The 12,527-nt window shown below is 42.8% G+C and overlaps 1 protein-coding gene across 1 annotated transcript in view; it reads left to right on the forward strand.

Moving 5' to 3' along the window:
* Positions 1–12,527, forward strand: part of PLEKHM3 (pleckstrin homology domain containing M3) — a 525,809-nt gene that overhangs the window by 160,987 nt on the left and 352,295 nt on the right. The window contains exon 3 of the mRNA XM_069225959.1: positions 9,673–10,623. Within this exon, the coding sequence (XP_069082060.1) occupies positions 9,673–10,623 (951 nt within the window). The remainder of the gene's footprint in view (positions 1–9,672; positions 10,624–12,527) is intronic.

Genomic DNA, 12,527 nt, shown 5'->3' on the forward strand with positions numbered 1-12,527 from the left:
CTATATGTTAAGGAACCGGGGCATCTGCAAAGGTGTGCTCCTCTTGAGCCTCATTCGAAGTACTGGCGAACCTTATTATGACCTCTGTGGAGGGCATGGGCAGGGTCTCAGCATCAGCTCTCCCAGTGTATTTATTGTAGCGCTTGTGAGCACGCATCCACAGTGTAACACGAGCAGGCAAGAAAAAAAGTAGTCCCTGAAAGGAACAGATGCGCACCTAAAGTGTAAGACTATAGTACTTGGCTGGTGCTCCTCAGCTTAGAATGGAAGGGACGTATCGGCTGCACGAACCAGTTAAGAAGCAGCAAAGAAAAGCAACACTGGAGTCACCCTATGTTAAGCAGCTGGCAGGATCAAAGTCCTTTTACTGAATACAGCAGATCTTGCATGGCACTGCTTAGGCTCGACCTAAAAATGAACAAATGGTGAGAGCGGTATATATTAAAAGGTAGTATGTCTATCTATTGCTTTATTGATCATATAACATTAGCTTAGCTTGGGTGACTCAGTGATGTTACCGCTTTCTGTGAATGCAGGCTGGATGGAGTTAAGAGGAAAGTAAAAAAAACAAAGCTTAGAATGTATTTTACAGTCTAATAAAGTTTCAACTAGAGCACTTTTTTGGATTGGTCCAACTGTATTTCATTTTATTTTACCTATTTCTATGAGTTGAATAACTAGTTTTGTTTAGCATAACCTAGCATATATGCTTTGGTTACCACCTTTTCTGAAGCTCTTGCACTTGATGTCAAGGGCCTTGACGCCCCATAGTGGCAGACTGCCGAACTGGTTTAATACCTCAAGGGTCCTGGCATAGAACTCTTTCGGCTATTTAAATCCCATTGGAAGCTGCCTTATCCTTCATTGTCGAGGAATATTGCATCCTTGCTATCATTAGTGTGATTATCGCAGTTATTTCATTCTTGTGAAAATATCTTACCACCCACACAAAATATATAGAATTGTGCCTCCTTCAACAGTCACGAGTTAATTATGAATTGAAATCCTCTGCTTATATAACAGAACAGAAAGTACATAAAATCATATATTACCTCTGCTGAACTAGATAAATCTTGACAGTTTCTGCAAGACCTTTGCTGCTTACGCTGACCCCTTTTCTTGTTTTCAGTTTTCAATCGCTTAACCCTCTTCACCCTTCTTTATACCATTATACAAGCACCTGGAGTAAAAGATGTTTGAGTGAAAAAGGACTACCCTTCAAAATAAGCCTCCATTGTTGTCACCTACCACTGCAGCATGACAAATTCTAAGGCCATTGCCTAGGGGGTGACACCTAAATCTCTTATTGAGTTTTATGACTTCGAAGGCCATATCGAAATCCTCTTTGTTTCGTGTACTTGGGCCTTGGGGCCTTATCTTAGGCGAGCAAGAGGGACAGCCGAGGACCGCTAAGGGGAAAGCTCATGTGTGTGGAGGTGTTTTTAGACACTGGTGTGTGAGTGCACCTTTTTCTAACAGGGTGAGAGGCGACTCTCGACAACCGGAAGGTTTCTCATAATTCAATAGACTGAATGTGAATTTGTTGCCTGCTAAACAATAATATCACTGTTTCTCTGAAGATGTTATCTTGATCCATATTTGTGCAAAAATAGTGCAAAGAGAGCATCAGGGATGTTGGTTATTTAGTATCATTTTGTTTTTCCTCCGTTTAATATTAGTCAAAATAATTTGTATGTTGTTTGACTCAGAGGCACTAAGTGTAAATGTACATGACCTGTGTCACAGCGCCTTAAGGAGGAAACGAGGAGGTGCTGGTGTAGTGCAGAGAGGAAGGGTAATAATGGAATATCTTACCCAGTCATCAGAAGCCCGTGTATGATATATAGGACGATCATTTGTGTCACAATTAATTTGAGAGAGAACGAAAGCTGCTCAAGGCTTTGGGTAATCGAGGCCAACGTGCTTTCTTTCTGTTTCACAGAACACTGAATTTAAGAGCCTCGGTCTCAGCAGGGTCTGAGGGAGGGGGCACATGGAGAAAAACCATAGGAGGAGAATGGTAACAGGCAGTTTTGGGTTTGGCTTATTACTGTGCAGATTTAAAAATACCATCTGTCCTAGATAAGTGCAAGATTACGGTCGGGTCTGCCCTGTAACAGCGTGTTTTTGCCTTCCCGTCTCATCCACATTATTGGATTAAGTGAGAGAAAAGATGACCACTTTAAAGAGATGGATGTGAATTTCAAACAAGTGAATAGCTTTTGATGTGGCATAGAAATAATGAATGTCATGGCTAAATATGTGCATTAAATAGGTTGCGTGGAGTGCGCCTGATTTACCTTAATACTGCACACAGGCACACAAAGGGCGAGCTTAATGTCTGAATGTATATATACCTTATACAGTATGTGAAAAAGGCTCTGGACGGAGCCAGACCACATCGTTTTTGCTGGTAATGCAATAAATCACGATTCCGAACTGTGTTGCGAGAGTGCTAGTGCCTATTTGTTATAGTAACAAGGTCTTTATATATGTAGAGAGAGATTATATATATGTATGACCTAGTGGCGTGGCGGGCGCCACTAGATAGTTATAGTTAGGACCTAGTTTCTATAGAAAAAGCGTTTTTTTACTTGTCTATATCTTTGGCGCCAGTTGATGAATCTTCACAACGTTTTCCGCCAAAAATTGACAGTCTTGTCAGCTGCTGTCAAACGGGGAAACGAGAAAGGGGGGGGGGGAGGCAAAATGCATTTTCCTCAATAATTTTTCCTTAGGCATTTTGAACATCGTTAACGCCAAAACCACTGGAAGGAATTACACCAAATTTTGCAGAAAGGTAGCTGTTGGTCCAGAAAGCGACCTTTTTGTTATTTGGTGTGAATCCATTCAGTAGTGTTAGAGAAAGTAAAGAAAATCCAAATTTGTATATATATATATATATATAGGGATGCAAATGATTCGTAACTCCTCCCAATCTCGTGCTGAGATCTGATTGGCTGCTGGCAGCCATGTTGAGACTTGGCTTTAGCCAAGTCCCAGAAAAAAGAATTAAAAAAAAAGATAAGGGGCCAGGGTACAGACACCTTGAAACCCTTAGCCTTTGTGCTGGTGTCCCAGAGGGATCCACCCATAGCAAAAAAGAATTTAAAAAAAAAAAAAAAGAATTAGCTGCAAGTCACGGACAGATCTGCAGCTCTGGCGAAAAAAAAAAAAAAAAAAAGAACCACACTTCATCATTCAGAAGCCCCCGGGTGGGCCAAGTTCTAAGGCATTGTTTATTGTTGTTGTGGGTGGGGGGCACGCAGCCCCAGGGACCACCACCTCCCCAGGGCTTTAATGTAATTATATGCCGGGGCTGCCCTAGCGACCATCACCTCCCTGGCGCAAACTGTAAAAAACAGAAAGTAGGTCTGTTTCAGACCCCTAGGCCCTTGGGACCTTCACCTCCCTGGGTCTATTTTCATGGGAGGGGTGCCACGTGGCCCCCCTTGAGTACCTACTGACGGTCTGGGAACTGCAGGCCCCAGGGCTGGCTCCTGCTATGGTCCCGGGGGTGCCCAACCTCCAGGGCATAGCTGTTTGCTGTGGCAGCTTTACAGCTGGGTGCCCTGGGGGTCACCCAGGTCACATGGCCAAGCCCCGGGGATGGGATCCCTGGCACCAATATCGGAACTGGGGATGTGGGCCACATGACCCCAGCTCCAAAAAAAGTAAATAGTTAGGCCGGTGCCCGGGGGTGGGGTCCCTGGGGCAAGATTGGCTTTGGGACGGGGGCCGTGCGGTTCCCACTCCCCCAAAAAATGTTTAGGCCAGGCCCCAGTGGGTGGGATCCCCGGGGCTGAGATCTGCCTGGGGGGCCACACAGCCCCCCTCCCACCAGAAAATTTTAATATTTATGCTGGGCCCCAGAGGATGGGTTACCTGGGACCGATATTGGCCTGAGGAGGGGGGGCCATGCGAGGTTTGGTTGTTATAGGGGTTGGCCACAGGGACTGGCCACAGGCAAGACCCTACTGCCAACCCCCACTGTGCACGGCCACGGCTCTGCAGATAATCCCCACTGCTCCTGGCCGAAGGCAGTACGCAGCGCAGTGTTGGCTTGGGTGATTATAGGGGTTGGCCACAGGGATTGGCCACAGGCAAGGCCCTGCGACCAACCCCCACTGTGCACAGCCAAAGGCAGTGTACAGGGCGGTGTTGGGTGGTTATAGGGGCTGGCTGCAGGGACTGGCTGCAGGCCAGGCCCTGTGGCCTACCCCAGCCGGCCATGTGCGGCGGTGGTTGGATTAACCTATAGTATTGAAAATTATTATACGTAAAAAAAAAAAATGAAATTCACTGAAAAAAAAAAACAAAGGATACAGGGATGTTATAGTTAGGAAACAGATTTCTTTTAAAACAAAGAAATTCACTTAAAAAAAGGTTACAGGGACGCTATAGTTAGGGCCCCATTTTAAACATACAAAACCATAGAATTTCTCCTGTTGTATTTAGCGTTATCTCAAGTAACTACAACTCGTGCCCTAAGGTAACGATAACTCATACCCTCGCCATGCACTGCTAATTACCCCACAAATTACGGCACCCTTGACATCTTTGATAACATCAATGTAATATTGCAGTAACATTTTTGACAAAAAAACTGTGCATGGCGGGGGTGCGAGTTATATTTACCTTAGGGAACAAGTTTATAGTTACTTAAGATAACTGTAATGTCTCTGTAACCTTTGCTTCTTTTCAGTAAATATTTTATATATATATCTCAATAGGTAGTTATAGTTAGGACCTAGTTTCCATAGAAAAAGCATCTTTTGACTTGTCTGTCTTTGGCACCCTTTGACGTGCCTTTGCAAAATTTTCCAAAAAACGGCCCTCTAGGGTCTTGTGCATGGAAAGTTTCAGGGGGATCCATCAAGCAGGGGCTGAGAAAAATGGGGGTGAAAAAAATACCTTTCCCATGTTAATTCCCATACTCTTTAGACACGCGTGCAGCCCGAACAGCTGGATGTAATTACACCAAATTTGGCAGAAAGGTAGATTTTGGTCTCTATAACAGGCTTTTTGTTATCTGCTGTAAACCCTTTCAGTAGTTTTTGAGATATTAAAGATAATCCAAATTTGAATCTCTAGAAGCGCAAATACTTTGTGAATAGTCCAGCTCTCCTGCTGAGATTTGATTGGCTGTCAACACTTCAATCAGGAAGAGTTGGCTGCCATTTTGGGACTTGGCTTCAGCCAAGTCCCAAAACAAAACAGAGCAAAATGGAAAAAAGGGCGTATGGTATGGTTACCCTATCCCCCAAGTCGTGGTCCAGGAGTCTCCCTGGGTACCCACCAGGGTAAAACAACATTTTTTATTTAATTCATGGTAAAATTTGCAAATTTTGCCATGAATTAAAAAAAAAAAAAGCCAGCATGGTCTCCTGCCCTTGCTTTCAGTTTTACCCCAGGTGGGCCATGCCCTATGGACATATTTAGTTTTATAATTGAGGAGGGGGCACATGGAGCCCCCTCTTCTAGGGCATTTAAACACCCCAGGGATCACCACTTCCCCAGGGCTATTTTGCAAGCAGGGGACATAGGATTGGTCCCACTGGGCAGCTGGGGGACCAAAGCTGGTTCCCACTGGCACCTGAGTTGGGTGTTCACTGGACTTCAGGGGCTATGGGCCTCTCCTTGAGGGCCCTAATGGCCAGGACAGTTATGGGTGCCTGGGTGGGACTGAGGCCTCCATAAAAAATGAAATCACAAACAAATACTCCAAAAAAAGTCACTGGCTTCCTCCCGCACCCAACAATGGGGAGTTTGTGGTGTCTGTGGGTCGCCCCTTCAGCCCACAGCACTGTACCAACCTGTAGGTGTCCTGGGTAGGACGAGGACTCTCAAAAAATGTATCTTTTTTCAGTGGTCCTAGACAAGGAGCATTCCTTTAGTGCCCTGCAAAAGCTTTTTAATGAGAATTCTGAATTCTGGTGATGCCCGTTAAAGGGGAAAGGGCATCACCAGTCATTTTCTTTAATGCTGTGGGGGACTTCATGGAGCACAGCATCCCCCCAGCAACACTTAAAATTAAATTTCAGCAAGACCCCTGAGTCATTGAATCCAGGACACCAGAAGAGCTTTCCATTATTTTTTAAAGCACTTCAAGCTGGTGATATATGCTCTTCCACTGGAGGGCAGGGACCCCTTGTGGTTGGTTCTGTGATTGCGTTTAGTGGTCTCAAAAAGGTTAAAAAAAGACTCAGACATGTTTATGGTTGTTTAGAAAATGTTTTATTTTTAATATTATTAAACACTGAAATGTGTATATTCATGAAATATTTATTGTAGTTCTTGGTGACCTTTTAATAAAGTCAATAGGTATGCTTTTATATATGTTTATGTGCTCACCTCCTCATGGTGAATTTCATTGGTTTTGTTATTGTAAAATGTTATGTTTTAACTAACGATTTCACCTGCTTATAACGTCCCTTTGTTTTTCCACTGACTTTCTAAGATTTTCGTGATGAAAAGTAAGATAGTATTACAATTTCAGTCTACATTGTTACTTTAACCATTGTTTTTTTCAGTGAGTTCCTGTGTTTTTTTTAACTTAAAATAACATGTTCTTCCCTGTATGTGGCATGGGGTTGACCATATGGCCTGGCCAAAGGCCCCATGGGAGTCCAACCCCCGTGCACTGCAGTCTCAGTTATGTCATTTGAGATGTCATCAGTAAGTTCACCAAAGATATTATTGAACATGTCATGAGTAAAGTAATATATGAGGTCGTAAACAATGAGTGACGGAGGCACAAGTTACAGTTTACTCAGATAACTATAACTGGTTAATTTCAGTGTTTTCTTAGTTTAAAATGATATGTTTTAAGTGGCATTTCACTGAACTCTGTCACTTTAACTTTTTTTTTTTTTTTTTTTTTTTTTTACAGATTTTTTACATTTTTTAATGTTAAGTAAGATATTATTACCTGACCTATCCATAATGGTCCTTCAGCCTTTGTGTTTTGTTAATGAAAATAACCACAATACAGCAGACTCCACTGGAGAAAAACACAATACACTGCTCAACAGTACGCATTGCATGTAAAATTGACTTTCCACACAGAAGCATCTCTGTTATTAAAGCAGACTTCTGCTAGTGATTTTGCATCACTGCACGAATGTAACCCCCTTGCATTCCAGTTTTTGTTTAAATGCCTTTAAAAAAAATCTTATGGAATATGGCATGGCATAAACAATATGTGTAGATGCATACAGTGTAATATGCTGTTTACTACAATTATAGATCAAAGGGAAGGCGCATCATGACCCAAGTGATGCTTCACCTTTCATGTGTCACGGTCCCTCCCTGTACTCAACACAGGTAATACATTTAATATCACATTTTTTCACACATAGTGCATTTTTAGTAAAAGTATTCACTGCCACTTTGCTAAAAAAAAAAAAAAACTCTTCTATACCCTACTGATATTATTAACCCTTGATGATATTTTCAGCCCTTCTCTACGATGGATTTACTACATACTTCTCTTGCTTGCCTCTGGTATTTAATATTTGAGAAATGGTAAACAGATCTGCATAAATCAAATACATATATTTGAATATATGATTCTGCTGTATATATAGCATATATATAAGCTATAAAATAGCTGCCATTAGGTAAATATTTTTCTTGCTGTCTCTAAACACCCCCAAACTAACCACAGCTCTTTAAAGTCTACCTTGGAAATTGCTCCTACCTTTCGATTTTTCTATTGCTGCTGGCAGGGTTAAGTACATGTCTATTCAGCCCTCAGTGGCCATCTGTCTGTTTACTATAGTTTAATTAATCTCAATTATTACCAACTTCGTCCATCTATATTTTATTAGTTTTTATTGCCCCTGTGTAAGGCTGAGGGTTAGACACTTCTATGAGTATGTATCTAGATCCCTTCTTGTCAGCAAGGATGCCGCATATGATTACGTTTGAGGTGTAAAGCATGGAAAATGGAGGGAAGGTGAGGTGTAAAGCTGCAACAAAGAATTTCCTGAATATCTGCCTTATAAACCTTAGGCTAAAAACACTTCCTTTTGGCTGCCTGTTTTACAATTTGGGGATAAGTGGAGATCTTATTTTACCTATTGGTCACCAAGCCGTGTACATATGCCTTATTGGCTGATGTGCTAGTTGTTTCTTTTGGGGTCACTGCTCAAGTGGAAATTGCAAGAGTGTCATAAGGTCGTGGGTCCAACAAATAATTTTGTAATTGTGTTGTTGGGAAGCAGTAGCTGAAGGTCAGAATACCATATGTTACTGCATCTCTCTTTCCTTGTCTTGAACAGAAACTTGTAGCCTGGATCATATGTTATACTGTTATTTAGACTAACTTTGAGTCGGGGAGTTAAGGCGATTAACTGTAATAGGGAGACTGTTCCAAGAGAGAATGTTTGACTTTTGCAGTGCTTTAATCTTTAAATGCAATCAAAAAAGCAATCAAACATGCCTGAGGCACATGCAAGGAAGGCCAGTTTGAAATGGCTTTCAACAGAATTTAAGATGGTCATAAGCTAACACGACGACAGGCAGTTTTGAAGTTCCAGTGATTTGGGTAGGCAATGTGGCATTGGAAGGCCTTAATTTTAGGTCTCACCAAAAACTCCCTTCATGTCTGGGTTGATGCCCCATCCAACTTCCCTCCATTTTCCATGCTGCCCGCCCTACCCCCTTTTCTTCCATTGTCACTGTTGCCCCCCTCTCTCGCTGCACACTCCCCCTTCCTTGTAGCTGCTGCACAACTTGGCTAAGAACATTGACAGAGCCAATACCACTCGTAGGCAAGACTGCTGTTTAATAAAGAGCAGAGGCGGGAAAGGAGTGAGAGGAGCTTTATGAGAAAGAGAGAGAGAGAGGAAATAGCCCCTCTTGGACTGTAATGCAAGGTATGACACTAGCAGGGAAAGGATACACATAATCAGTCAAAACAGTGATATTGAAATGCTCCAATAGGCAAGACCTAAAAACTTAAGTTGCTTGCTCCATCTGAGCTGACTGACAAAGACAGCTACTGCCTTGGGTTAAAAAAAAATGGTTGACTACTAACTTTGAAGGCGAATGAAAATTGTGGAGAGGGACTTCTTTAATAAGTATTAATGTATGCATTCCTCCACTGAGTATTATTCATATTTTACTAGCGTTTTCAATAAAAGTTGGTATTCTGATTGTTTTTCAAATACTGCATTTGTATTTGTAACACTATTTATTCACTTGATTCAAAGGTCTCATCAACATGTTTTACAAAGATAAGATAACATATTGCATTGTAATCTGAGTAGATTACAGCATTCATAAACTGTGATGGGTAAGCAGAGGTGGAAGGAGAGAGGTAAGAGGAGGAAAAGAGTACAGTGAGGATATTACATGGAAGCACCGAAAACAAAGGTCATGGGTTGTTTATAGTGCTACTGGTGCCCTAGAGGCTGAGCTGGGAAGAGGATGGGCTTTCAGAGAGTCAGACATTAGTGATTAAATGCAAAAAATGATTTTGAGCATGCATTGTGTTTCTTTTGGCTAAGGATGACCCATCGATTCTCAGATATGTGGCTTAGCCTATGTCAATTTCAGTGGAAGGGTGCAACTTGTCTATCCTTAATGAAAAATTGGTCTCACTCCAAAATATATTTATTTTCAGATCACTTTACTGTAAACACTAACTATGTCAATTTGTTTCAGAGCAAGACAAGCCTACATTCCCAAATATTCTGAAGAAGGGACATGTCGAAACAAGAAAGAACCATGACAGCCACTGGCAAAGTTGTTATGCTGAGCTTTCTCCATATAAATTATACCTCTACTGCCCCGACAGCAGTGGCAACCAGAATCTCTTCACGGAGTTCCCACTTTCACATTTCCAAAGCATCACTGTCACAGGTAGCCATGAAACAAAGTTAGTGGATGCTGTCTTGCTGGATAACACCCAACTGCAGCTAAAGGCGGATTCCCCATGGGAGGCATTAGACTGGGGTCAGAAACTTTGGGAAGGAGTATGCTCTTTGGCTGTGGTTCCGGATTATGTCAATCATGAGCAAAAAGCAATGGACAGTTCACAAATGTTAGGTCATAACAGTGACTTTCCTGAAGTTCATGATCTGCAAAAGGAGCCCAACAGCATTCTTCAGTCACCATTCTTGACCAACAGGCCAAAAGAGTATCCAAAGGATATTTTCAAATTGGGTACACTCTACAGATTAACAGTTCAAAATAACTGGAAAGCCTTCACTTTTGTTCTAACCAGGTCCCACCTGATGGCATACAAGCCTAGCAGACTGGATGAAGATCCCCTATTAAGTTATAACACTGATGTGTGCCTAGCTGTCCGTATGGATGTTCTTGATGGCTGTGACTCCTGTTTTCATGTTGTTTTTCCTCAGGATACTCTACGCCTCAGAGCAGAGACTCATCAAAAAGCCCAGGAATGGATGGAGGCCTTAGCATCTGCTGCCAGTATTGCTAGACGTTTGGATAATAACTTGAAGGTCACACTTAGACCCAAACCCAAAGACCAACCTAGAAATATTATGAGTGGAAAGAGCAAGCGTCAGTCAGTCACCACAAGCTTTCTTAGTATCATGACAACATTGGCCTTGGAGCGAGGACTCACTGCTCAGAGTTTCAAGTGTGCTGGTAAGCAAGAATGTTTGTCTTTTTTTCATGCCAACTCATCACTTGAAATCCACTGAGAATAAGTATGCTTTCATACAGCTATGTGATCTGCACTTTTTTTTTAAAGATGATTACCTCAGCACTAGGGTGCTAAACTTTTGAAAAGTTAGTACTTAGGTTTACCACTATGCCACATTTATGTGGCTAGAATTGCTGTTATGGCTTTAACGTCATGCTATTCTTATTGGAGTTTTCAAAGATTGGATATGCATTTGTATTGTCAAAGCATTACGTTAAGGTAACAGTTATGGTTTGCTATGAAAAGATCTCTTTTCTTAGCTTTCCTAAAGGTGTGGCCATTAAACATTTTCATCAGGCTTTAAGAGACCTGAAGGTATATGCACTCTATTTGAACTCATGTCAGACCTGGCATCCTTGGCATCGTTTCCCCTATCTTTTTGTCTCTACTTCCTGTATTTTTCACTGTGTCCTGGACTTTGTTTTTGCTGGTTTGGGTACTCTAGGCATTTTTACCACTGCTGACCAGTGTTAAGGTGCAAGTGTTGTCTGTGTAAATGGTATTGGTGATTGGCTTTTCCATGATTGGCATATTTAGTTTACTAGTGAGTCCCTCGTAAAGTGCACCTAAGGTGCCCAGGGCCTGTAGATCCAATGCTACTAGTGGGCCTGCAGCACTGATTGTGCCACCCACATGAGTAGCCCTCTAAACATGGCTCAAACCTGCCACTGCAGTGTCTGTGTGTGCAGTTTTAAACAGTCAATTCGACCTGGCAAGTGTACCCACTTGTCAGGCCCAAACCTTCCATTTTTGTACATGTAAGTCACCCTTAAGGTAGGCCCTAGGTAGCCCCATGGACAGAGTGCCGTGTATTTTAAATGTAGGACATGTTCTGGTGTGTTTTACATGTCCTGATAGTGAAATACTGCCAATACTACACTATTTCAAGGCCTTCTCTCCCATAGGTTCCCATTGGGAGCAGCTAGAGATATGGCGTTAGGGGTCTCTGAACTCGCAACTTAAAAATACATCTTATGGTAAAGTTTGTTTGTAGATTGTCAGTTTGAAAATGCCACTTTTAGAAAGTGGGCATTTTCTTGCTTAACCATTCTGTACCTTTGCCTGCCTGTGCAATCCACATCTGTGTCAGACTGACAGTTGTGCTGTTTGTGAATTCCCTCTAGACAGTGACACAAAGGGAGCTGGGGAGTGTACTGCATATCCTGATGAGTCTCCTGGATTAGAGTGGCGAGGGAGGAGCTGACACATGTACCTGAAAGGGCTGTGCCTGTCCTCACACCATGCAGTCTACTTCCCCGTGTGTGTGTCAGGGGACAAGCCTGGGCCAGGCAGGATCTTGTCCTACAACAGAGACGTTCCTTTGAAGTTTGCCTACTTCAAAGGCAGAATTGGGTATATGTAGTGGACTCAAAACCCCAGACTTCTAGAACACTTTGGTATCAAGAGGAACCTCTGCCAAAGAGAAGAGCTGGAGGAGGAGTACTACCCCTTTGCTGTGTGTGCTTTGCTGGGTTGACCTATAGTTGCTGCTTCTGCCTTACAGAGGGCAAAGACTGGACTTTGCTGTGTATCCAGCTTGGGCTGAGCTTGCCTCCTGTTAAGAAGTCTCAGGAACAGCAAAGATTTCACCTACCAGCTGTGGACGCCAACTCGCCACAGTGGTGTCTATTCCAGTTCCTGGGTCCTTTGGAGTGTAAAACCAAGTGCACCGATGCTGGACGACACCGGGACTAACGCCACTGCCTGACCCCGTGTCACCACCTGCAACCGAAGCCGTGGTCTCTGTTAGAGTGCGACAACCCCGACTGACATTGTAGGCCTGACGCTGCCACAGCCCCACTGACATCCCGTGACTTTGTGAGTCCTGAATTTCATATCACTGATG

Source organism: Pleurodeles waltl, chromosome 3_1 (genome assembly GCF_031143425.1).
Source record: "Pleurodeles waltl isolate 20211129_DDA chromosome 3_1, aPleWal1.hap1.20221129, whole genome shotgun sequence".
Lineage (NCBI taxonomy): Eukaryota > Metazoa > Chordata > Amphibia > Caudata > Salamandridae > Pleurodeles > Pleurodeles waltl.